This window comes from Colias eurytheme, chromosome 32 (genome assembly GCF_061535395.1).
Source record: "Colias eurytheme isolate Ceu_HAF_F1 chromosome 32, ilColEury1 Martin Lab GWU primary, whole genome shotgun sequence".
Classification (NCBI taxonomy): Eukaryota; Metazoa; Arthropoda; class Insecta; order Lepidoptera; family Pieridae; genus Colias; species Colias eurytheme.
The window spans coordinates 5333541-5357795 of record NC_143011.1 but is presented as its reverse complement, the minus strand read 5'-3'; the positions used below and the strand labels follow the sequence as shown (position 1 = coordinate 5357795).

General features: G+C 38.9%; 2 protein-coding genes across 2 annotated transcripts; both read left to right on the top strand.

Annotated features, from left to right (window-relative positions):
* The first annotated feature begins 3500 nt into the window (after positions 1-3500).
* LOC149895226 (uncharacterized) lies at positions 3501-4076 on the top strand. Its single transcript, XM_090119198.1, has one exon. The coding sequence runs from the start codon at positions 3501-3503 to the stop codon at positions 4074-4076; it is 576 nt and encodes a 191-aa protein (XP_089975324.1).
* A 5853-nt stretch (positions 4077-9929) lies between these two features.
* Positions 9930-10505, top strand: LOC149895225 (uncharacterized). The gene has a single exon (XM_090119197.1). It carries the CDS (start codon positions 9930-9932, stop codon positions 10503-10505), a length of 576 nt encoding a protein of 191 aa, XP_089975323.1.
* Positions 10506-24255: the final 13750 nt, after the last annotated feature.

Genomic DNA, 24255 nt, shown 5'->3' with positions numbered 1-24255 from the left:
CAACTTCAACCCTTTGAAATTAACCATTTTGATTAAAGTAATGAAACATTGAATCCTGATCATTTCGATTAAATTTATGAACTACTAACTACTAAAAGAAAATAACGCTTAAGCAACCAAATACCACTTTCACTGCTATTGTCATCAGCAGATCATTATTAAAGTATCACAAAAAAACTAGGGCATGAATCTTATCCGAGTCCTGTGGCTTTTCACTAAGCCCATCATCACGCACGCATTCCACCGAATGCCAACTCTGGCTTTTCACTAAGCCCAACATCACACACGCATTCCACCGAATGCCAACTCTGGCTTTTCACTAAGCCCAACAACACACACGCATTCCTCCGAATGCAAACTCTGGCTTTTCACTAAGCCCAACAACACACACGCATTCCTCCGAATGCAAACTCTGGCTTTTCACTAAGCCCCACAACAAACCTCATGTTTGTTCCACACGCATTCCTCCGAATGCCGAGTCCCACGGACTCCCATATTCCAATGGTCTCTACAAGACCCAACCTCCGCCAGCGTCACCCGCGCACCGCGTATCCACGGTTTACTATAAGCAGCTATCTGTACTCCTAATAGCAGACGCCGGTTTCAAACGGACTACGGTAATACCGCGTATCCACGGTTCACTATAAGCAGCCATAGCTCCTAATAGCAGACACCGATTTCAACGGACTACGGCTACGAAATGACTACTGGCACTCTCTGACCAAACGAACTAAGATTCATTTCAATTACATGGACCACAAATGATTTACCCTTACTAAAAGGCCTAGGCAATATACCGTACCAGCCTATCGGTAAGTCGTTAGTTAATATTGAGGTACAAGGAATTACTGAAAAAGATATAGAAATATTAGTTATTAATGATAACCTCATTAACTATTCAGTGCTTCTAGGGCATTCATTTTCAGAACGGCCGGGTATTAAAATTACTAAAACCGTAGATAAACTGGAGATTTGTAAGACCCAAAACGCTAAAATACACTTGTTATGTAGGGAGCAAACTTATATTAACCCTGAGGCAATACAAACTGTCGCAGTATTAGCAAAACCTGAACTTTCTTGTACTGTATATGTTAGAGGTGGTATGCGGGGACAAAATGGTTCTGAATTCTATTTGTTTCCGGGAGAATATGAATTAAAAGATGGATTAGGCTGTCTTCTTATCTTAAATCCTAGAACTAAGGGTTTAATTCTAGAACGTGAACAGTTGCTGATACGCAGTATGGTAATGAGTAATGATTGTAAATATGTAAATAACGTTAATTTCACTGACAGGAATGATATATCTGAGCCTGTTATAGGGGATAATCTTAGCGAATTAGAAAAACAAATGGTGAAGGACTTGCTCGCAAGATATAGCAGCTGTTTTTCTTCCTGTCTTAAGGATCTCGGATTTACAACTGTATTAGAAATGGATATACAATTAAAGAATGAAGAACCGGTAGTTTACAGGCCTTATAGACTCTCGTATGCAGAAAGAGAAGATGTCAGGCGCATGGTAGCAGAAATGTTAGATTGTGGTATAGTTAAGGAGTCTTCATCACCTTACGCGAGCCCCATTGTATTGGTAAGAAAGAAAAGTGGTGAGAGGCGAATGTGTGTTGACTACAGAGCCTTAAACAGCAGGACTAAGTGAGACCATTATCCTCTCCCTAGGGTAGAAGACCTTCTTGATCAATTAGCGGGCCATAAGATGTTCATATCGCTGGATTTGGCTTCAGGGTACTATCAGATTCCCATCTCGGAGAAGTCTCAAGAGAAGACCGCGTTTGTTACGCCAGATGGACAATATGAATACACCAGAATGCCATTTGGCTTAGCAAACGCTCCTTCGGTTTTCCAAAGAGCCATGCATAAGATTCTTAATAAAGCACGGTTAAGTTATGTAATTGTGTATATGGATGATGTTTTGATACCCGCGCGTTGCTTTGATGAAGCGCTGCAAAGACTAGAAGAAGTTTTGAACTTATTAAAAGAAGGAGGCTTAACACTGAAAATGCAGAAATGTAAATTTATGTTTGATAAATTAGACTTTTTAGGGTTTGAAATAAGTGGTAATGGTATCCAACCAGGCTCTGCGAAAACTGGAGCAGTCTCAAAATTTCCTACTCCCTTAAATCAGCATGACGTTAGACGATTTTTAGGTCTTGCCAGCTTCTTTAGAAGATTTGTCAAGGATTTTGCTCTGATAGTAAAACCATTGACGGGTCTTCTAAAGAAAAATGCGCCTTGGAAATGGGGGGAAGAAGAAGCAACTGCATTTACAGAGATTAAAAAAACGATTGACCAGCAGACCAATTCTCGCACTATACGACAAAAATTTAGAAACTCAGTTACACACGGATGCGTGTAGATTCGGCATCGCGGGTATTCTTCTTCAGAAAGACGAGAAAGGTTTATGGAGAGTTGTAGCATACTACAGTCGTCAAACCACGGTAGAAGAGCAGAAACTTCACTCGTTTGAGTTAGAAACTCTAGCTGTGATAGCGTCATTAAACAAGTTTAGGGTCTACTTGTTAGGCCTACGCTTCAAAATACTAACAGATTGTAATTCATTACGCACCACACTTACAAAACGAGATGTGATCCCGAAAATTGCAAGATGGTGGGTGCAGTTACAAGAATATGACTGTGAAATTGAGTATCGACCAGGAGATAAGATGTCACATGTGGATGCCCTGAGTCGAGCTCCATCAGACTCAAAAGTAGACGATTTGCACGTTATTGATATACTTAGTGTTACTGCTGAAGATTGGATTACTACTGTTCAATCTTCAGATGACGATATAAGGCGTATTAAAGAAATATTAAGTGATCCAGAATCCCCCAACATAGTAAGTACATTTCAAAATTACAAATTAAAAAATGGACGTGTATACAGGATCATAGCTGATGATAATATCAAATGGGTAGTGCCTAGAGGCGCACGCTGGCAAATTGTTAAAGCCAATCACGATGACGTAGGCCATTTTGGGTTAGAAAAGACTTTAGATCGTATTCGGGCATTATATTGGTTTCCTAAAATGAGAACCTTTGTCACCAAATATGTTTCAGCATGTTTAGAATGTGCTCACCATAAGATGCCAGGTGGTGCTCGACAAGGTCACCTACATTCCATAGAAAAAGTAGAAATCCCCTTTCACACGGTCCACGTGGACCATGTTTGGCCTTTCATTAAGAGTAAGAAGGGGAACTCATATATCTTAGTAATCATCGATGCCTTTACTAAATTTGTTTCTTTGGCTGCCGTCAAAAGTACCAAAACGTCGGAAACTATAAAAGTAATTAAAAAAAATCTTATTGGGTATTTTGGTACTCCAACACGCCTCATTTCTGATAGAGGTAGCTGTTTTACCAGCAAGAGGTTTAGGAAGTTTATACAGGCCTTAGGCATAAAGCATGTTATGAATGCAGTAGCCACGCCGCGAGCAAATGGTCAAGTAGAAAGGTCAAACCGAACTATATTGGCATCATTGGGAACCATGAACCATGGCAAAGATCCTAGAACATGGGATGATAATCTATCGGATATACAGTTAGGCATTAATACGACAATACACGACGTCACAAAAAAAACTCCTAGTGAATTATTATTTGGGCGTAGAGTTACAAATCCTTCGCAAGGTATATTAAGTGAAGTAATTTCGGATGTAGGACATGGAATAGTAGACGGTAAGATTGACGATATTAGATTAGATGCACGCTGCCTGATGAAACAGCAAGCGAAGGTCAGTGAAGAACGGTATAATAGAAAAAGAAAAGCGGCAAAAGTATATAAAGTAGGTGATCTAGTGCGAATTTTGAGAGCAGTTGCATCTGGCAGCGGGCAGTCTAAAAAGTTGGAACCCAAACTACAGGGACCGTACCGCGTAATTAAAGTTTTACCAAACGACCGTTATGTGGTAGAGGATACCCCTTTATCTCGAAAAGGTAGGCGGTACGAAGCTGTCGTGGCAGCCGACAAAATGCACCCTTGGTTAAATTTTAAATCGATGTCTGATAGCGATAATGACGGTGATGATAGTTGTTCTGATGCCATTGAGAATCAAAATAATTAAATTTTATACATACACATTAGGTAGTTTAAAGTTCTTTATGTATGTTGTAATACACATCCTTCTATAAATGACGAGTCAAGTCTACGTGTTTGGTATGAACGAAGAATGATCGACGTTTATAACAAACACATGGAATTTGAAATAGCTTGCATATTGTGGGCATGCCGGGCACAATATGCCGCCCAACGAGAACCAAAATGCAGTATATGTGTGAACAGTGAGTACCGAGTGATTTTGTATGATTATTATGGGTATGCCGGGCACAATGATGTGCCGCCCAAAACGAATAGCTTACATACTGTGGGCATGCCGGGCATGATGTGCCGCCCAAAGAGTAACAATATGCAGTCTATGTGCAAGCAATGAGTACTGAGTGATTTTTATTACTGTTGAGGGCATGCTGGGTACAATGATGTGCCGCCCAAAGAGTAACAATATGCAGTCTATGTGCAAGCAGTGAGTTCTGAGTGATTTTGATTACTGTTGAGGGCATGCTGGGTACAATGGTGTGCCGCCCATAAGAAAGCAACAATTATTATTGTACATTGTTATTTTTGTGATCTAATTATTGTCAAATTTAAATGTATGAGATAGTATTATGTAATATAAATATAACATTATGATTGTATTGCAATACCTGCATAAGGTCACTAATATGTAAAAATGTATTGGTGAGCAATAAATTATTTGAATTTGAATTAGTCCTAATCAAACGGATAGAGAAGTGAGTTTTTGTTATACAAATGTTTGTAGCGATTGTCGAAGTAGTTCCAATAGAGATATATATATTTATTTATTTTCTTTTTTTTTCGAAATTTGTAAATCTTATTCTAGGCTTGTTTCCTTGTGTAATTTTGATTATTTGTAAAAGCTAATCATACCAATTCAAACTTCGGGAACTAGTTGTAAATACATATTATTATAAGTATTTGTTTCAATTTCATGTAAGTATGGTTGCATTTTGTTTTCCATATTTTAACATTTTATTTTTGTTTAAATTTAATTTAAGCCAACGAAGGCACTCGTTGAAGATCGGATGGCCGAGCTGTTACAAATCTTAAAATCATACATAGTACATTATTTTCCATAGACAAGGTTTTCTGTTATTTATAATCTACCGCCTGACAACTTAACCTCCCCTCCAGTCGGTTAGTTGTCAGTCGATCGCTCACATTTTTTGAAGAAACGATCAGCTAGCAATTGATCCTGAACAGCCGACCAGTGCGGTCAACAAGTCAGTGCCTTAGCCGTGCCTCATGCTTGTTTTAGGGTTATTTAAATCTATTATTTAAGATTGTGAAAGATTGCGAATATTATAGTAAAAAGTGAATGTAACAAGGAGGAATATTAAAATATCAGTTGTGAAGAAGGCGTTTCATTCCACAACCCAACAGCTTCAGAAGTGGGATAACGATAACAAGATTGGTGATGGGCCGTGATTGGTCAAGGACTCCTTCACGCAGCCGAGACGGCAGTCGTGAGGGCAATGAACAGCGAAGCCGGCGTAGTAGAGAGCGCCGCAGTGAAAAGCGCTCAGACCGCCGCAGTCAGCGCCCAAGCCCGAACCGAAGTGCCAGTCACCGGAGCCGCCCTAACACTGAGCACCACCAAAGGAGTCCCGGTGAGCGACGTTCTAGGCGTAGTATTGAACGTCGCAGCCAACGATCAGGTGAACATCGAAGTCGTAGCCGCAGTCAGCTACGAAATCGCCACGATAGCAGAATTATGAATATTGATCGGGACCGTAGAAGTAGGAAACGTAGTAAGGACTGTTCTATTACAAGACCCCAAAAAGGTGATAAAAGCGATGTAACTAGTACTTTAATAGATTCATTTGTTGATGTGATTAAATCGATGAAATCTAGTTCTAGTGATAAATTTTCGTCTATTCACAATGTAATACCTGATTTTGATCCAATGGCAAAAGAACAGACTGTTAATGCGTGGTTATCGAAGGTTGAGGAATGTAAATTAATTTACGAATGGTCAGAAAAACAAGTCGTGCACTACGCTCTGCCTAAACTCTCGGGAATAGCTAAAACGTGGTACCAAAGTCTCCCCACTTTGCTGTATTCTTGGGAGGAATGGAAAGTTAAATTAATTGAAACTTTTCCATCTACCCAGAATTATGGTGAATTATTAACTGAAATGTTGAATAAAAAACTACGGTTTAGTGAATCTCCCGAATTATATTATTACACTAAAATTAACTTACTAAACCGTTGCAACATATATGGCAAAAATGCAGTTGATTGTCTAATTTATGGAATTGAAGATAGGGGTATTAGACTAGGAGCTCAAGCGGCACAATTTTCTGAACCTGAACAGTTACTCAAATTTTTTAAAACTGTTAAACCAGGCGTTTCTAGGGATACCGAAAGATCAATTCGAGATAGGGATAAACGGCCGGTACCAAATAATTCAAATAGGGTCTTGAATAAGCCGAATAGATTCGAACCGGGTCGGATAACTTGTTTCAATTGTAACGAAGTAGGTCACCCCAGCTATAAATGCAATAAACCGTTATTAAAGTGTAGTCGTTGTAATTTATGAGGTCATTTGTCTAATGCGTGTTCTAAAATGGAACCCGCTCAAAAGCTAGATAAGGAAAAAACCGTGTTGAAAATCTCTAGTCAACAATCGGCGAGTATTTACACTTTTCCTATACGTATTAACGGGGTAAATGTCCAATGTCATTTAGATTTAGGGAGCGAATGTACTCTAATTCGGTTGACGGACGCCCTAAATCTAGGGTTCGATTGGACCACAAATGATTTACCCTTACTAAAAGGCCTAGGCAATATACCGTACCAGCCTATCGGTAAGTCGTTAGTTAATATTGAGGTACAAGGAATTACTGAAAAAGATATAGAAATATTAGTTATTAATGATAACCTCATTAACTATCCAGTGCTTCTAGGGCATTCATTTTCAGAACGGCCGGGTATTAAAATTACTAAAACCGTAGATAAACTGGAGATTTGTAAGACCCAAAACGCTAAAATACACTTGTTATGTAGGGAGCAAACTTATATTAACCCTGAGGCAATACAAACTGTCGCAGTATTAGCAAAACCTGAACTTTCTTGTACTGTATATGTTAGAGGTGGTATGCGGGGACAAAATGGTTCTGAATTCTATTTGTTTCCGGGAGAATATGAATTAAAAGATGGATTAGGCTGTCTTCTTATCTTAAATCCTAGAACTAAGGGTTTAATTCTAGAACGTGAACAGTTGCTGATACGCAGTATGGTAATGAGTAATGATTGTAAATATGTAAATAACGTTAATTTCACTGACAGGAATGATATATCTGAGCCTGTTATAGGGGATAATCTTAGCGAATTAGAAAAACAAATGGTGAAGGACTTGCTCGCAAGATATAGCAGCTGTTTTTCTTCCTGTCTTAAGGATCTCGGATTTACAACTGTATTAGAAATGGATATACAATTAAAGAATGAAGAACCGGTAGTTTACAGGCCTTATAGACTCTCGTATGCAGAAAGAGAAGATGTCAGGCGCATGGTAGCAGAAATGTTAGATTGTGGTATAGTTAAGGAGTCTTCATCACCTTACGCGAGCCCCATTGTATTGGTAAGAAAGAAAAGTGGTGAGAGGCGAATGTGTGTTGACTACAGAGCCTTAAACAGCAGGACTAAGTGAGACCATTATCCTCTCCCTAGGGTAGAAGACCTTCTTGATCAATTAGCGGGCCATAAGATGTTCATATCGCTGGATTTGGCTTCAGGGTACTATCAGATTCCCATCTCGGAGAAGTCTCAAGAGAAGACCGCGTTTGTTACGCCAGATGGACAATATGAATACACCAGAATGCCATTTGGCTTAGCAAACGCTCCTTCGGTTTTCCAAAGAGCCATGCATAAGATTCTTAATAAAGCACGGTTAAGTTATGTAATTGTGTATATGGATGATGTTTTGATACCCGCGCGTTGCTTTGATGAAGCGCTGCAAAGACTAGAAGAAGTTTTGAACTTATTAAAAGAAGGAGGCTTAACACTGAAAATGCAGAAATGTAAATTTATGTTTGATAAATTAGACTTTTTAGGGTTTGAAATAAGTGGTAATGGTATCCAACCAGGCTCTGCGAAAACTGGAGCAGTCTCAAAATTTCCTACTCCCTTAAATCAGCATGACGTTAGACGATTTTTAGGTCTTGCCAGCTTCTTTAGAAGATTTGTCAAGGATTTTGCTCTGATAGTAAAACCATTGACGGGTCTTCTAAAGAAAAATGCGCCTTGGAAATGGGGGGAAGAAGAAGCAACTGCATTTACAGAGATTAAAAAAACGATTGACCAGCAGACCAATTCTCGCACTATACGACAAAAATTTAGAAACTCAGTTACACACGGATGCGTGTAGATTCGGCATCGCGGGTATTCTTCTTCAGAAAGACGAGAAAGGTTTATGGAGAGTTGTAGCATACTACAGTCGTCAAACCACGGTAGAAGAGCAGAAACTTCACTCGTTTGAGTTAGAAACTCTAGCTGTGATAGCGTCATTAAACAAGTTTAGGGTCTACTTGTTAGGCCTACGCTTCAAAATACTAACAGATTGTAATTCATTACGCACCACACTTACAAAACGAGATGTGATCCCGAAAATTGCAAGATGGTGGGTGCAGTTACAAGAATATGTATGTATATATGTATTGTTATATATATATATTGTAGTTTGTGTAGTGTATAATACAAGTATATTTATATAACTATGTGGTATCTATGTACAGTATATGTAGTTTATGTAGTATGTAGGCATTTTTTTTTTTTAAATATATTCTTTCTTTTATTTCTTTTTTGCGCTATCCTTATTCTTCTCACATTTCCTTTCCTACCAGGTTGCCTGGCAGAGATTGCTGTGTAGCAATAAGGCCGCCTATTGTGCAAAATTTTTGTACCTCACTAATTTGTACCAAATTTCCTATATTGTTTTGTACAATGAAGTGTTATAAATAAATAAATAAATAAATAAATAAAATATGACTGTGAAATTGAGTATCGACCAGGAGATAAGATGTCACATGTGGATGCCCTGAGTCGAGCTCCATCAGACTCAAAAGTAGACGATTTGCACGTTATTGATATACTTAGTGTTACTGCTGAAGATTGGATTACTACTGTTCAATCTTCAGATGACGATATAAGGCGTATTAAAGAAATATTAAGTGATCCAGAATCCCCCAACATAGTAAGTACATTTCAAAATTACAAATTAAAAAATGGACGTGTATACAGGATCATAGCTGATGATAATATCAAATGGGTAGTGCCTAGAGGCGCACGCTGGCAAATTGTTAAAGCCAATCACGATGACGTAGGCCATTTTGGGTTAGAAAAGACTTTAGATCGTATTCGGGCATTATATTGGTTTCCTAAAATGAGAACCTTTGTCACCAAATATGTTTCAGCATGTTTAGAATGTGCTCACCATAAGATGCCAGGTGGTGCTCGACAAGGTCACCTACATTCCATAGAAAAAGTAGAAATCCCCTTTCACACGGTCCACGTGGACCATGTTTGGCCTTTCATTAAGAGTAAGAAGGGGAACTCATATATCTTAGTAATCATCGATGCCTTTACTAAATTTGTTTCTTTGGCTGCCGTCAAAAGTACCAAAACGTCGGAAACTATAAAAGTAATTAAAAAAAATCTTATTGGGTATTTTGGTACTCCAACACGCCTCATTTCTGATAGAGGTAGCTGTTTTACCAGCAAGAGGTTTAGGAAGTTTATACAGGCCTTAGGCATAAAGCATGTTATGAATGCAGTAGCCACGCCGCGAGCAAATGGTCAAGTAGAAAGGTCAAACCGAACTATATTGGCATCATTGGGAACCATGAACCATGGCAAAGATCCTAGAACATGGGATGATAATCTATCGGATATACAGTTAGGCATTAATACGACAATACACGACGTCACAAAAAAAACTCCTAGTGAATTATTATTTGGGCGTAGAGTTACAAATCCTTCGCAAGGTATATTAAGTGAAGTAATTTCGGATGTAGGACATGGAATAGTAGACGGTAAGATTGACGATATTAGATTAGATGCACGCTGCCTGATGAAACAGCAAGCGAAGGTCAGTGAAGAACGGTATAATAGAAAAAGAAAAGCGGCAAAAGTATATAAAGTAGGTGATCTAGTGCGAATTTTGAGAGCAGTTGCATCTGGCAGCGGGCAGTCTAAAAAGTTGGAACCCAAACTACAGGGACCGTACCGCGTAATTAAAGTTTTACCAAACGACCGTTATGTGGTAGAGGATACCCCTTTATCTCGAAAAGGTAGGCGGTACGAAGCTGTCGTGGCAGCCGACAAAATGCACCCTTGGTTAAATTTTAAATCGATGTCTGATAGCGATAATGACGGTGATGATAGTTGTTCTGATGCCATTGAGAATCAAAATAATTAAATTTTATACATACACATTAGGTAGTTTAAAGTTCTTTATGTATGTTGTAATACACATCCTTCTATAAATGACGAGTCAAGTCTACGTGTTTGGTATGAACGAAGAATGATCGACGTTTATAACAAACACATGGAATTTGAAATAGCTTGCATATTGTGGGCATGCCGGGCACAATATGCCGCCCAACGAGAACCAAAATGCAGTATATGTGTGAACAGTGAGTACCGAGTGATTTTGTATGATTATTATGGGTATGCCGGGCACAATGATGTGCCGCCCAAAACGAATAGCTTACATACTGTGGGCATGCCGGGCATGATGTGCCGCCCAAAGAGTAACAATATGCAGTCTATGTGCAAGCAATGAGTACTGAGTGATTTTTATTACTGTTGAGGGCATGCTGGGTACAATGATGTGCCGCCCAAAGAGTAACAATATGCAGTCTATGTGCAAGCAGTGAGTTCTGAGTGATTTTGATTACTGTTGAGGGCATGCTGGGTACAATGGTGTGCCGCCCATAAGAAAGCAACAATTATTATTGTACATTGTTATTTTTGTGATCTAATTATTGTCAAATTTAAATGTATGAGATAGTATTATGTAATATAAATATAACATTATGATTGTATTGCAATACCTGCATAAGGTCACTAATATGTAAAAATGTATTGGTGAGCAATAAATTATTTGAATTTGAATTAGTCCTAATCAAACGGATAGAGAAGTGAGTTTTTGTTATACAAATGTTTGTAGCGATTGTCGAAGTAGTTCCAATAGAGATATATATATTTATTTATTTTCTTTTTTTTTTCGAAATTTGTAAATCTTATTCTAGGCTTGTTTCCTTGTGTAATTTTGATTATTTGTAAAAGCTAATCATACCAATTCAAACTTCGGGAACTAGTTGTAAATACATATTATTATAAGTATTTGTTTCAATTTCATGTAAGTATGGTTGCATTTTGTTTTCCATATTTTAACATTTTATTTTTGTTTAAATTTAATTTAAGCCAACGAAGGCACTCGTTGAAGATCGGATGGCCGAGCTGTTACAAATCTTAAAATCATACATAGTACATTATTTTCCATAGACAAGGTTTTCTGTTATTTATAATCTACCGCCTGACAACTTAACCTCCCCTCCAGTCGGTTAGTTGTCAGTCGATCGCTCACATTTTTTGAAGAAACGATCAGCTAGCAATTGATCCTGAACAGCCGACCAGTGCGGTCAACAAGTCAGTGCCTTAGCCGTGCCTCATGCTTGTTTTAGGGTTATTTAAATCTATTATTTAAGATTGTGAAAGATTGCGAATATTATAGTAAAAAGTGAATGTAACAAGGAGGAATATTAAAATATCAATTGTGAAGAAGGCGTTTCATTCCACAACCCAACAGCTTCAGAAGTGGGATTTCTACTTTTTCTATGGAATGTAGATGACCTTGTCGAGCACCACCTGGCATCTTATGGTGAGCACATTCTAAACATGCTGAAACATATTTGGTGACAAAGGTTCTCATTTTAGGAAACCAATATAATGCCCGAATACGATCTAAAGTCTTTTCTGTCGGAGCAAGATGTAGATTGTGAATCTATTTTCAAGCTGTGGGCGTTGCGTTGGGTAATCGAGCAAAGAAACACCTCAAACTCAATCATTTCTTTATTTACCACCGATTCGGAAAGCAGTATCTACAGAGAAGAACCGGCAAGAAACTCTATAGTTGCTCTTTTTAATCATGTCAGTTTTACAATACAGTCATTTTAATACAATCACTTTAAATACAATCACTTTTAATAACCGTTACGTTACACATTTAAATTAAACACTAGCAAAGAAAAGGTTAACAGTTCCTAGTAGTGGAAGATCCGAACTCTTCGATGTTCGAATGTGAAGTGCCGTCCCGAGGGCGAGCCTTCACGGGCTCGACCCGGTACAAGCATGAAGTAAGCCGCCAACTTCACTGTGCTGCCACCTCCCGGAACTCGTGCTTAGAGTCGTTTTACATCCGCGCTATTGACCGTCTCCGACACGGCCATCCTGCGCTGAACACGTCCTCGTGTTTGTGGGTGCTGTAACACAGAAAACATCTCGCACAGTACATGCTCTTCGGCCAATCCTGACAAATTTTTACAATTAAACTCTGATATTTAATTTTTAGGCTTTTAAACCACAAAACTGAAAAAAACTAAATCCTTAAGATCACTTAGTTGTCCGTAAGTCTATCAGTCTATCTATCAAGACCTTTGAAATTCATATCGCATACCATCGTCCCGTTAAGCTTTGAAAAGTTATAACAGTCGATCAAAAGATAGCAGTTTTCGACATTCGCAGGGGACACGAGGAATCAATACCTTCAGGATATTTCTTGTGAACACAGAATCATGAAATTTGTACAAGAAACGTCCTATAGCAAAGAATCTCATAATACAAAATTTAAGTTCATATGAAAACAGGTTTTTTTTCTTAATTTGAATATCCTAAAATAATTTCCAACTTCAACCCTTTGAAATTAACCATTTTGATTAAAATAATGAAACATTGAATTCTGATCATTTCAATTAAATTACTACTAAAAGAAAGTAACGCATAAGCGACCAAACACCACTTTCACTGCTATTGTCATCAGAAGATCATTATTAAAGTATCACAAAAAAACTAGAGCATGAATCTTATCCGAGGCCTGTGGCTTTTCACTAAGCCCATCATCACACACGCATTCCACCGAATGCCAACTCTGGCTTTTCACTAAGCCCAACAACACACACGCATTCCTCCGAATGCAAACTCTGGCTTTTCACTAAGCCCCACAACAAACCTCATGTTTGTTCCACACGCATTCCTCCGAATGCCGAGTCCCACGGACTCCCATATTCCAATGGTCTCTCCAAGACCCAACCTCCGCCAGCGTCACCCGCGCACCGCGCATCCACGGTTTACTATAAGCAGCTATCTGTACTCCTAATAGCAGACGCCGGCTTCAACGGACTACGGTAATACCGCGCATCCACGGTTTACTATAAGCAGCCATAACCCCTTATAGCAGACACCGACTTCAACGGACTACGGCTACGAAATGACTACTGGCACACTCTGACCAATCGAACTAAGATTCACCGCTATCACTCAACTCAAATTCAAGTTTCAAACATTAATCAACTTCAAGTGGTACTTGGCCCTCAGGCATCCTCAGTATATTAACAAAGTGAAGTTACCCGAACATTGTATAAACAACATCTGTCTTTTCAAAGTGATTATTGGTGTTTAGTATTTCAATAGCTCAACAGTTAAAAAAAAAGAGAAATCTTATCTGAACTGAATATTACTCATCCAACCGAATATTAAAACTCTAGGTATCTTCTATACAGCCATACTGACAATCATGCGTCCCCGTACGCCATTTCTCACACTACATTACTACGGTAATTCATCTCGGGATACCAAAATAACTACCATCCTGCCTCGGCCCACACTGACCTTACAGGGTTACCATACTGCCGCGGTCCTCCTGACCGGTCAGAACACACATCTACTATCCTGGACCTCATGCCAGATAGAACACCACAATCCTTCGATGAACTACATTACCATCACAATATTATTTCACGCAACACACATTTACTTCACAACGTACGAGACAACACAACTATCAGTATGCTACAACTCTACTCAACTAGAACTCTACTGAACTATACCTCCCAAATCTATCATTGTGCTAGCCTGTGCAGCTTGCTCAAATGTTAACAGCAGTTTTATTTTGTTGTTATGATCATTAACAAACAAATGTGACAACAGCACAAAAATAACATCTTAAAAAGTTTAAAACGAATAATTCGTAACTGAACCGCAGAAAACACTCAAAAAGTGGTGAAAGCTTATTCTCAACTGAATATTTACCAACTTGAATTTAAAGTAATCATATGATAACATAATATCTGCCTACAAAAAAAAATCGCGAGAAACCCTTCAAAACTTTTTTTTATCGGCAAATTTGCATATGGCTAAATTCCTTAACGTTATGTTTACTTTTGAAAACTCAACTTAAAACAATTAATAAGTGTATACTATAAGCAGCTATAAGCAGCATCTGTGAATCTAATATCGAACGGCAAAAGGGCTGAGCTAAATTTTAGTTTCAACGTAATAAGAATGAACTACTCAACAACTACTGTACAACTACCTAATTGATGTATTCAGTTGATGTCAAACTGCAGCTAGTCACAAAAACTATTAATTATCAAGAAATTACATTAAATGCACACAATGTAAATCGATTAGGTACTATCGAATACTCCACGTTTAGGACTTATTTGAAGCTAAAAACCAAAAAAAATGTGTGCGTGTGCTACGCGTACGTGTACACACGTAAGAAATGAAACTTCTTTTTGACCTTATTTTTTCAAAAAATAATTTACAATATGCAACTTTACAGAAATATATCAAATCACGCGTGATAGGGATAAGAAAAAAAATGTATGCGTGTACTAGAGTACACACGTAAGAAGTGAAACTTCTTTATGACCTTAAAAATGTCACGAGTATGGCGTAACGCAAAAATGTCACGCGTACGGCGTAACGCAAAAATGTCACGCTTACGGCGTAACGCAAAAATGTTACACTAAATTTTTGTCCAACCCCGATAAAGAAGTTTCACTTCAAAAACTTTCAGAAAACCTGGATGGGTTTTTCTTTTCTCTATTCAATTAAACAGACATTATCTGACGACAGTATGTAAACTGTAAAGGCGCTATTAACCTTAAGATTATTTCCAGTTTTTTTTTTAAAGTCTTAATATCTTAACATTTAACGTACCCTAACGTTGATGGGATAGTTCTTAATTTTAAAGCAATCTAATGTACTAAAACCAAATGTAGATTCCAAAGATTTATCTTACGCTAGATGTTTATTTGAACACACGCTAATTATCTGTGACATTGTATTATGAACTGCCTAAATAAGGACCCAATAAATTCTCTGTAAAAATTCAAAACTAAATGCCTCGATTTACCTTTTATTCGATAAAACTAAATCTGCAACATTTCATAAAACTTCATATCGTAAAACTGTATACTGTGAATTGTTCACAACTTTATTTTAAGAAATTACCTCAAATATCACCTTAAATAAAACCTACGAAAAGTTTTTTTTTAAACCTCAAATGCACTAGTTAAGGCATTACTTTTCGTTTTTAATCGAATAGCAATAAGGCTGTCTTTGTGTAGCAATTAATTGCTATTTGTCAAGGGTTATAGCCTAAAAAACTAACGCAGGTAGTTTAAGAAATTAATGCGGGTAGTCAAGAAACTAACGCGGGTAGTTAAGAAACTAATTTGAAAGTAATTCGCATACTGTTTTTGTTCTGATACACGGACAAGTGAATGTTTATTGTTTACGTTCGATTGAAGGATCTGGATGCAGTGTACCAATTAATGTGCTTTCTTTGTTAGTGTTAGCTCACAAAATAACAAACATTAAAGCAATTCGTTACTTAATTTATCTTGATGGCAGTGCTTACGCCACAAAGTATTTTTTAAAATTACGTGAATTACCTACTAATGTAAACCCGTCCCTGAATAAGTGAAATAGGTACTGTTAATTTATCACTGCGTAAATAAGTTGAGTTAAATGTAATGCAATAAGATTAAACTATACACTGGTCTTGTAGGTTACAACTTTTAACAAAATCTGTAATCATTACATTCGGTACAGCCTGTAAATTAGCGCTGTTTTATTGCAATGTCGAAAACTGCTATCTTTTGATCGACTGTTATAACTTTTCAAAGCTTAACGGGACGATGGTATGCGATATGAATTTCAAAGGTCTTGATAGATAGACTGATAGACTTACGGACAACTAAGTGATCATAAGGATTTAGTTTTTCAGTTTTGTGGTTTAAAAGCCTAAAAATTAAATATCAGAGTTTAATTGTAAAAATTTGTCAGGATTGGCCGAAGAGCATGTACTGTGCGAGAAGTTTTCTGTGTTACAGCACCCACAAACACGAGGACGTGTTCAGCGCAGGATGGCCGTGTCGGAGACGGTCAATAGCGCGGATGTAAAACGACTCTAAGCACGAGTTCCAGGGAGGTGGCAGCACAGTGAAGTTGGCGGCTTACTTCATGCTTGTACCGGGTCGAGCCCGTGAAGGCTCGCCCTCGGGACGGCACTTCACATTCGAACATCGAAGAGTTCGGATCTTCCACTACTAGGAACTGTTAACCATTTCTCTGCTAGTGTTTAATTTAAATGTGTAACGTAACGGTTATTAAAATTGATTGTATTTAAAGTGATTGTATTTAAAATGACTGTATTGTAAAACTGACATGATTAAAAGAGCAACTATGGAGTTTCTTGCCGGTTCTTCTCTGTAGATACTGCTTTCCGAATCGGTGGTAAATAAAGAAATGATTGAGTTTGAGGTGTTTCTTTGCTCGATTACCCAACGCAACGCCCACAGCTTGAAAATAGATTCACAATCTACACCTTGCTCCGACATCAGAATTGGGATCAAATCGAGCAAATGAGAAAACACGTGGCGATAACCTCGATACGATATACGATAACCTGATTAAAAGTCAAAGCGCCGCAACCACGTGGCACTTCGATCCAGTTTCAACGGGAAGAAGCATCCTACAGATCTACGAGCATACGTGTCACTGAGCAGCCGGAGACAAAGGGAGAGCTCGTTATGTGCGGGCAGGGTGGCAACTTCGCCTCGCGCTGCACGGATGACACTGCCGCTCGCATCACCGCGTCGGAAGCCGTATCATCGAGAGCAGCGCCGTGTCATCATGTCGTGCACCGTGCCATTGCGTCGAGCGTCCGGCTTCGAGCATCATGCGTCGATCGTCGAGCATCATGCGTCGAGCATCATGCGTCGAGCGTCGAGCGTCATGCGTGGCGCCATGTGGTGCTGCATCCATACTGTGCGCCGCGGCACCAAGCTGGGCTCCGCGACACCACGCCAGGCGTTGCGCATCCACGCCAGGCACCGCAATATCACGCCGGGCGTCGCGCTACCATCACTACCATCAACACGTCGAGCCTGAGATCACCGGAACCAGAGCGACGTGTCGACGTGTCGTGCAACTATCCTTCAATCTCATACAAAACCGGTCAGTAGATAACATTCCACTTTGAGTGTACAGTAAGATAAAGAAAGTAGGTTTTCAAAATGTAGTAACTTCAAGTAACTTATTCGAAAGAAAAAGAAATTTATTGCCAAAAACATTAGTTACAAAATTTATTTTAAATTAATTGAGGAAAATGGTCACAGCCGCGGCAAAATGCTGCACAACAAGTCAATAACTGCGTTAAAAACAACCGACTTCAAACTTGCACTTGCAACATTTACAAATACAGACAAAAATGCTCATAAAATAAAACTACGGGGCCTATCCGAATAAAATTTTTATGGGACCAATTCGACACCATCCCGCATCGAACAAAAAAAGAATCACGTAAATCGGTTCAGAAACCTCTGAGTAATCGGTGTACATACATAAAAAAAAAAAAAAAACATACCGGCCGAATTGATAACCTCCTCCTTTTTTTTGAAGTCGGTTAAAAACAGTGCTGATTTACAGGTTGTACCGAATGTAACGATTAGATTTTGTTAAAAGTTGTAGCCTACAGACCAGTGTATAGTTAAATCGTATTGCATTACATTTAACTCAACTTATTTACGCAGTGTTGTTGTTATTAGGTCGTGCGATATTGCTTTACGGTTTTGTAGTTAGTTAAAACTTATTCCATTACATTCAGCCCATCTTAGTTACGCAGTGATAAATTAACAGTACCTATTTCACTTATTCAGGGACGGGTTCACTTTAGTAGGTAATTCACGTAATTTTAAAAAATACTTTGTGGCGTAAGCACTGCCATCAAGATAAATTAAGTAACGAATTGCTTTAATGTTTGTTATTTTGTGAGCTAACACTAACAAAGAAAGCACATTAATTGGTACACTGCATCCAGATCCTTCAATCGAACGTAAACAATAAACATTCACTTGTCCGTGTATCAGAACAAAAACAGTATGCGAATTACTTTCAAATTAGTTTCTTAACTACCCGCGTTAGTTTCTTGACTACCCGCATTAATTTCTTAAACTACCTGCGTTAGTTTTTATTTAGGCTATAACCCTTGACAAATAACAATTAATTGCTACACAAAGACAGCCTTATTGCTATTCGATTAAAAACGAAAAGTAATGCCTTAACTAGTGCATTAGAGGTTGAAAAAAAAAACTTTTCGTAGGTTTTATTTAAGGTGATATTTGAGGTAATTTCTAAAAATAAAGTTGTGAACAATTCACAGTATACAGTTTTACGATATGAAGTTTTATGAAATGTAACAGATTTACTTTGATCGAATTTTAGCTCAGCCCTTTTGCCGTTCGATATTAGATTAACAGATGAGTTTAAGCCTACACTTATTGTTTTAAGTTGAGCTTTCAAAAGCAAACATACCGTTAAGGAATTTAGCCATATGCAAATTGCCGATAAAAAAACTTTTGAAGGGTTTCTCGCGATTTTTTTTTGTAGGCAGATATGTTATCACATGATTACTTTAAATTCAAGATGGTAAATATTCAGTTGAGAATAAGCTTTCACCACTTTTGAGTGTTTTCTGCGGTTCAGTTACGAATTATTCGTTTTAAACTTTTTAAGTGTTATTTTTGTGCTGTTGTCACATTTGTTTGTCAATGATCATAACAACAAAATAAAACTGCTGTTAAAATTTGAGCAAGCTGCACAGGCTATCACTATGATAGACTTGAGAGGTATAGTTCAGTAGAGTTGTAGCATACTGTTGGTTGTGTTGTCTCGTACGTTGTGAAGTAAATGTGTGTTGCGTGAAATAATATTGTGATGGTAATGTAGTTCATCGAAGGATTGTGGTGTTCTATCTGGCATGAGGTCCAGGATAGTAGATATGTGTTCTGACCGGTCAGGAGGACCGGGGCAGTATGGTAACCCTGTAAGGTCAGTGTGGGCCGAGGCAGGATAGTAGTTATTTTGGTATCCCGAGATGAATTACCGTAGTAATGTAGTGTGAGAAATGGCGTACGGGGACGCATGATTGTCAGTATGGCTGTATAGGAGATAACTTGAGTTAATTAAAACGAAAAACGATTAAGAATATTGATTCTGTTGGATGAGTAATATTCAGTTCAGATAAGATTTCACTTTTTTTTAACTGTTGAGCTATTGAATCCTATAAACACCAATAATCACTTTGAAAAGACAGATGTTGTTTATACTATGTTCGGGTAACTTCACCTTGTTAATATATTGAGGATGCCTGGGGACCAAGTACCACTTGAAGTTGATTAATGTTTGAAATTTGAGTTTGAGTTGAGTGATAGCGATGAATCTTAGTTCGGTTGGTCAGAGTGTGCCAGTAGTCATTTCGTAGCCGTAGTCCGTTGAAGTCGGTGTCTGCTATAAGGGGTTATGGCTGCTTATAGTAAACCGTGGATGCGCGGTATTACCGTAGTCCGTTGAAGTCGGCGTCTGCTATTAGGAGTACAGATAGCTGCTTATAGTAAACCGTGGATGCGCGGTGCGCGGGTGACGCTGGCGGAGGTTGGGTCTTGTAGAGACCATTGGATATGGAATATGGAGTCCGTGGGACTCGGCATTCGGAGGAATGCGTGTGGAACAAACATGAGGTTTGTTGTGGGGCTTAGTGAAAAGCCAGAGTTTGCATTCGGTGGAATGCGTGTGTGTTGTTGGGCTTAGTGAAAAGCCAGAGTTGGCATTCGGTGGAATGCGTGTGTGTTGATGGGCTTAGTGAAAAGCCACAGGCCTCGGATAAGATTCATGCTCTAGTTTTTTTGTGATACTTTAATAATGATCTGCTGATGACAATAGCAGTGAAAGTGGTATTTGGTTGCTTAAGCGTTATTTTCTTTTAGTAGTTAGTAGTTCATAAATTTAATCGAAATGATCAGGATTCAATGTTTCATTACTTTAATCAAAATGGTTAATTTCAAAGGGTTGAAGTTGGAAATTATTTTAAGGTATTCAAATTAAGAAAAAAACCTGTTTTCATATGAACTTAAATTTTGTATTATGAGATTCTTTGCTATAGGACGTTTCTTGTACAAATTTCATGATTCTGTGTTCACAAGAAATATCCTGAAGGTATTGATTCCTCGTGTCCCCTGCGAATGTCGAAAACTACTATCTTTTGATCGACTGTTATAACTTTTCAAAGCTTAACGGGACGATGGTATGCGATATGAATTTCAAAGGTCTTGATAGATAGACTGATAGACGTACGGACAACTAAGTGATCTTAAGGATTTAGTTTTTTTCAGTTTTGTGGTTTAAAAGCCTAAAAATTAAATATCCGAGTTTAATTGTAAAAATTTGTCAGGATTGGCCGAAGAGCATGTACTGTGCGAGATGTTTTCTGTGTTACAGCACCCACAAACACGAGGACGTGTTCAGCGCAGGATGGCCGTGTCGGAGACGGTCAATAGCGCGGATGTAAAACGACTCTAAGCACGAGTTCCGGGAGGTGGCAGCACAGTGAAGTTGGCGGCTTACTTCATGCTTGTACCGGGTCGAGCCCGTGAAGGCTCGCCCTCGGGACGGCACTTCACATTCGAACATCGAAGAGTTCGGATCTTCCACTACTAGGAACTGTTAACCTTTTCTTTGCTAGTGTTTAATTTAAATGTGTAACGTAACGGTTATTAAAAGTGATTGTATTTAAAGTGATTGTATTAAAATGACTGTATTGTAAAACTGACATGATTAAAAAGAGCAACTATAGAGTTTCTTGCCGGTTCTTCTCTGTAGATACTGCTTTCCGAATCGGTGGTAAATAAAGAAATGATTGAGTTTGAGGTGTTTCTTTGCTCGATTACCCAACGCAACGCCCACAGCTTGAAAATAGATTCACAATCTACATCTTGCTCCGACATCAGAATTGGGATCAAATCGAGCAAATGAGAAAACACGTGACGATAACCTCGATACGATATACGATAACCTGATTAAAAGTCAAAGCGCCGCAACCACGTGGCACTTCGATCCAGTTTCAACGGGAACAGCAAGAAGTCGGAAGCGAGCATCATCGTATCATCGAGAGCAGCGCCGTGTCATGTCGTGCACCGTGCCATCGCGTCGAGCATCCGGCTTCGAGCATCATGCGTCGAGCGTCGAGCATCATGCGTCGAGCGTCATGCGTTGCGCCATGTGGTGCATTACGCATCCATACTGAGCGCCGCGGCACCAAGCTGGGCTCCGCGACACCACGCCAGGTGTTGCACATCCACGCCAGGCACCGCAATACCACGCCGGGCGTCGCGCTACCATCACTACCATCAACACGTCGAGCCTGAGATCACCGGAACCAGAGCGACGTGTCGACGTGTCGTGCAACTATCCTTCAATCTCATACAAAACCGGTCAGTAGATAACATTCCACTTTGAGTGTACAGTAAGATAAAGAAAGTAGGTTTTCAAAATGTAGTAACTTCAAGCAACTTATTCGAAAGAAAAAGAAATTTATTGCCAAAAAAATTAGTTACAAAATTTATTTTAAAATTAATTGAGGAAAATGGTCACAGCCTCGGCAAAATGCTGCACAAAAACAGCGCTAATTTACAGGCTGTACCGCTTTTCTTTAAACCTCAAATGCACTAGTTAAGGCATTACTTTTCGTTTTTAATCGAATAGCAATAAGGCTGTCTTTGTGTAGCAATTAATTGCTATTTGTCAAGGGTTATAGCCTAAAAAACTAACGCAGGTAGTTTAAGAAATTAATGCGGGTAGTCAAGAAACTAACGCGGGTAGTTAAGAAACTAATTTGAAAGTAATTCGCATACTGTTTTTGTTCTGATACACGGACAAGTGAATGTTTATTGTTTACGTTCGATTGAAGGATCTGGATGCAGTGTACCAATTAATGTGCTTTCTTTGTTAGTGTTAGCTCACAAAATAACAAACATTAAAGCAATTCGTTACTTAATTTATCTTGATGGCAGTGCTTACGCCACAAAGTATTTTTTAAAATTACGTGAATTACCTACTAATGTAAACCCGTCCCTGAATAAGTGAAATAGGTACTGTTAATTTATCACTGCGTAAATAAGTTGAGTTAAATGTAATGCAATAAGATTAAACTATACACTGGTCTTGTAGGTTACAACTTTTAACAAAATCTGTAATCATTACATTCGGTACAGCCTGTAAATTAGCGCTGTTTTTGTGCAGCATTTTGCCGAGGCTGTGACCATTTTCCTCAATTAATTTTAAAATAAATTTTGTAACTAATTTTTTTGGCAATAAATTTCTTTTTCTTTCGAATAAGTTGCTTGAAGTTACTACATTTTGAAAACCTACTTTCTTTATCTTACTGTACACTCAAAGTGGAATGTTATCTACTGACCGGTTTTGTATGAGATTGAAGGATAGTTGCACGACACGTCGACACGTCGCTCTGGTTCCGGTGATCTCAGGCTCGACGTGTTGATGGTAGTGATGGTAGCGCGACGCCCGGCGTGGTATTGCGGTGCCTGGCGTGGATGTGCAACACCTGGCGTGGTGTCGCGGAGCCCAGCTTGGTGCCGCGGCGCTCAGTATGGATGCGTAATGCACCACATGGCGCAACGCATGACGCTCGACGCATGATGCTCGACGCTCGACGCATGATGCTCGAAGCCGGATGCTCGACGCGATGGCACGGTGCACGACATGACACGGCGCTGCTCTCGATGATACGATGATGCTCGCTTCCGACTTCTTGCTGTTCCCGTTGAAACTGGATCGAAGTGCCACGTGGTTGCGGCGCTTTGACTTTTAATCAGGTTATCGTATATCGTATCGAGGTTATCGTCACGTGTTTTCTCATTTGCTCGATTTGATCCCAATTCTGATGTCGGAGCAAGATGTAGATTGTGAATCTATTTTCAAGCTGTGGGCGTTGCGTTGGGTAATCAAGCAAAGAAACACCTCAAACTCAATCATTTCTTTATTTACCACCGATTCGGAAAGCAGTATCTACAGAGAAGAACCGGCAAGAAACTCTATAGTTGCTCTTTTTAATCATGTCAGTTTTACAATACAGTCATTTTAATACAATCACTTTAAATACAATCACTTTTAATAACCGTTACGTTACACATTTAAATTAAACACTAGCAAAGAAAAGGTTAACAGTTCCTAGTAGTGGAAGATCCGAACTCTTCGATGTTCGAATGTGAAGTGCCGTCCCGAGGGCGAGCCTTCACGGGCTCGACCCGGTACAAGCATGAAGTAAGCCGCCAACTTCACTGTGCTGCCACCTCCCGGAACTCGTGCTTAGAGTCGTTTTACATCCGCGCTATTGACCGTCTCCGACACGGCCATCCTGCGCTGAACACGTCCTCGTGTTTGTGGGTGCTGTAACACAGAAAACATCTCGCACAGTACATGCTCTTCGGCCAATCCTGATAAATTTTTACAATTAAACTCTGATATTTAATTTTTAGGCTTTTAAACCACAAAACTGAAAAAAACTAAATCCTTAAGATCACTTAGTTGTCCGTAAGTCTATCAGTCTATCTATCAAGACCTTTGAAATTCATATCGCATACCATCGTCCCGTTAAGCTTTGAAAAGTTATAACAGTCGATCAAAAGATAGCAGTTTTCGACATTCGCAGGGGACACGAGGAATCAATACCTTCAGGATATTTCTTGTGAACACAGAATCATGAAATTTGTACAAGAAACGTCCTATAGCAAAGAATCTCA

Bases quoted from the DNA above. Each gene is read 5' to 3' on its own strand.
- LOC149895225 (XM_090119197.1), top strand. From the start codon at position 9,930: ATGAACCATGGCAAAGATCCTAGAACATGGGATGATAATCTATCGGAT.
- LOC149895226 (XM_090119198.1), top strand. From the start codon at position 3,501: ATGAACCATGGCAAAGATCCTAGAACATGGGATGATAATCTATCGGAT.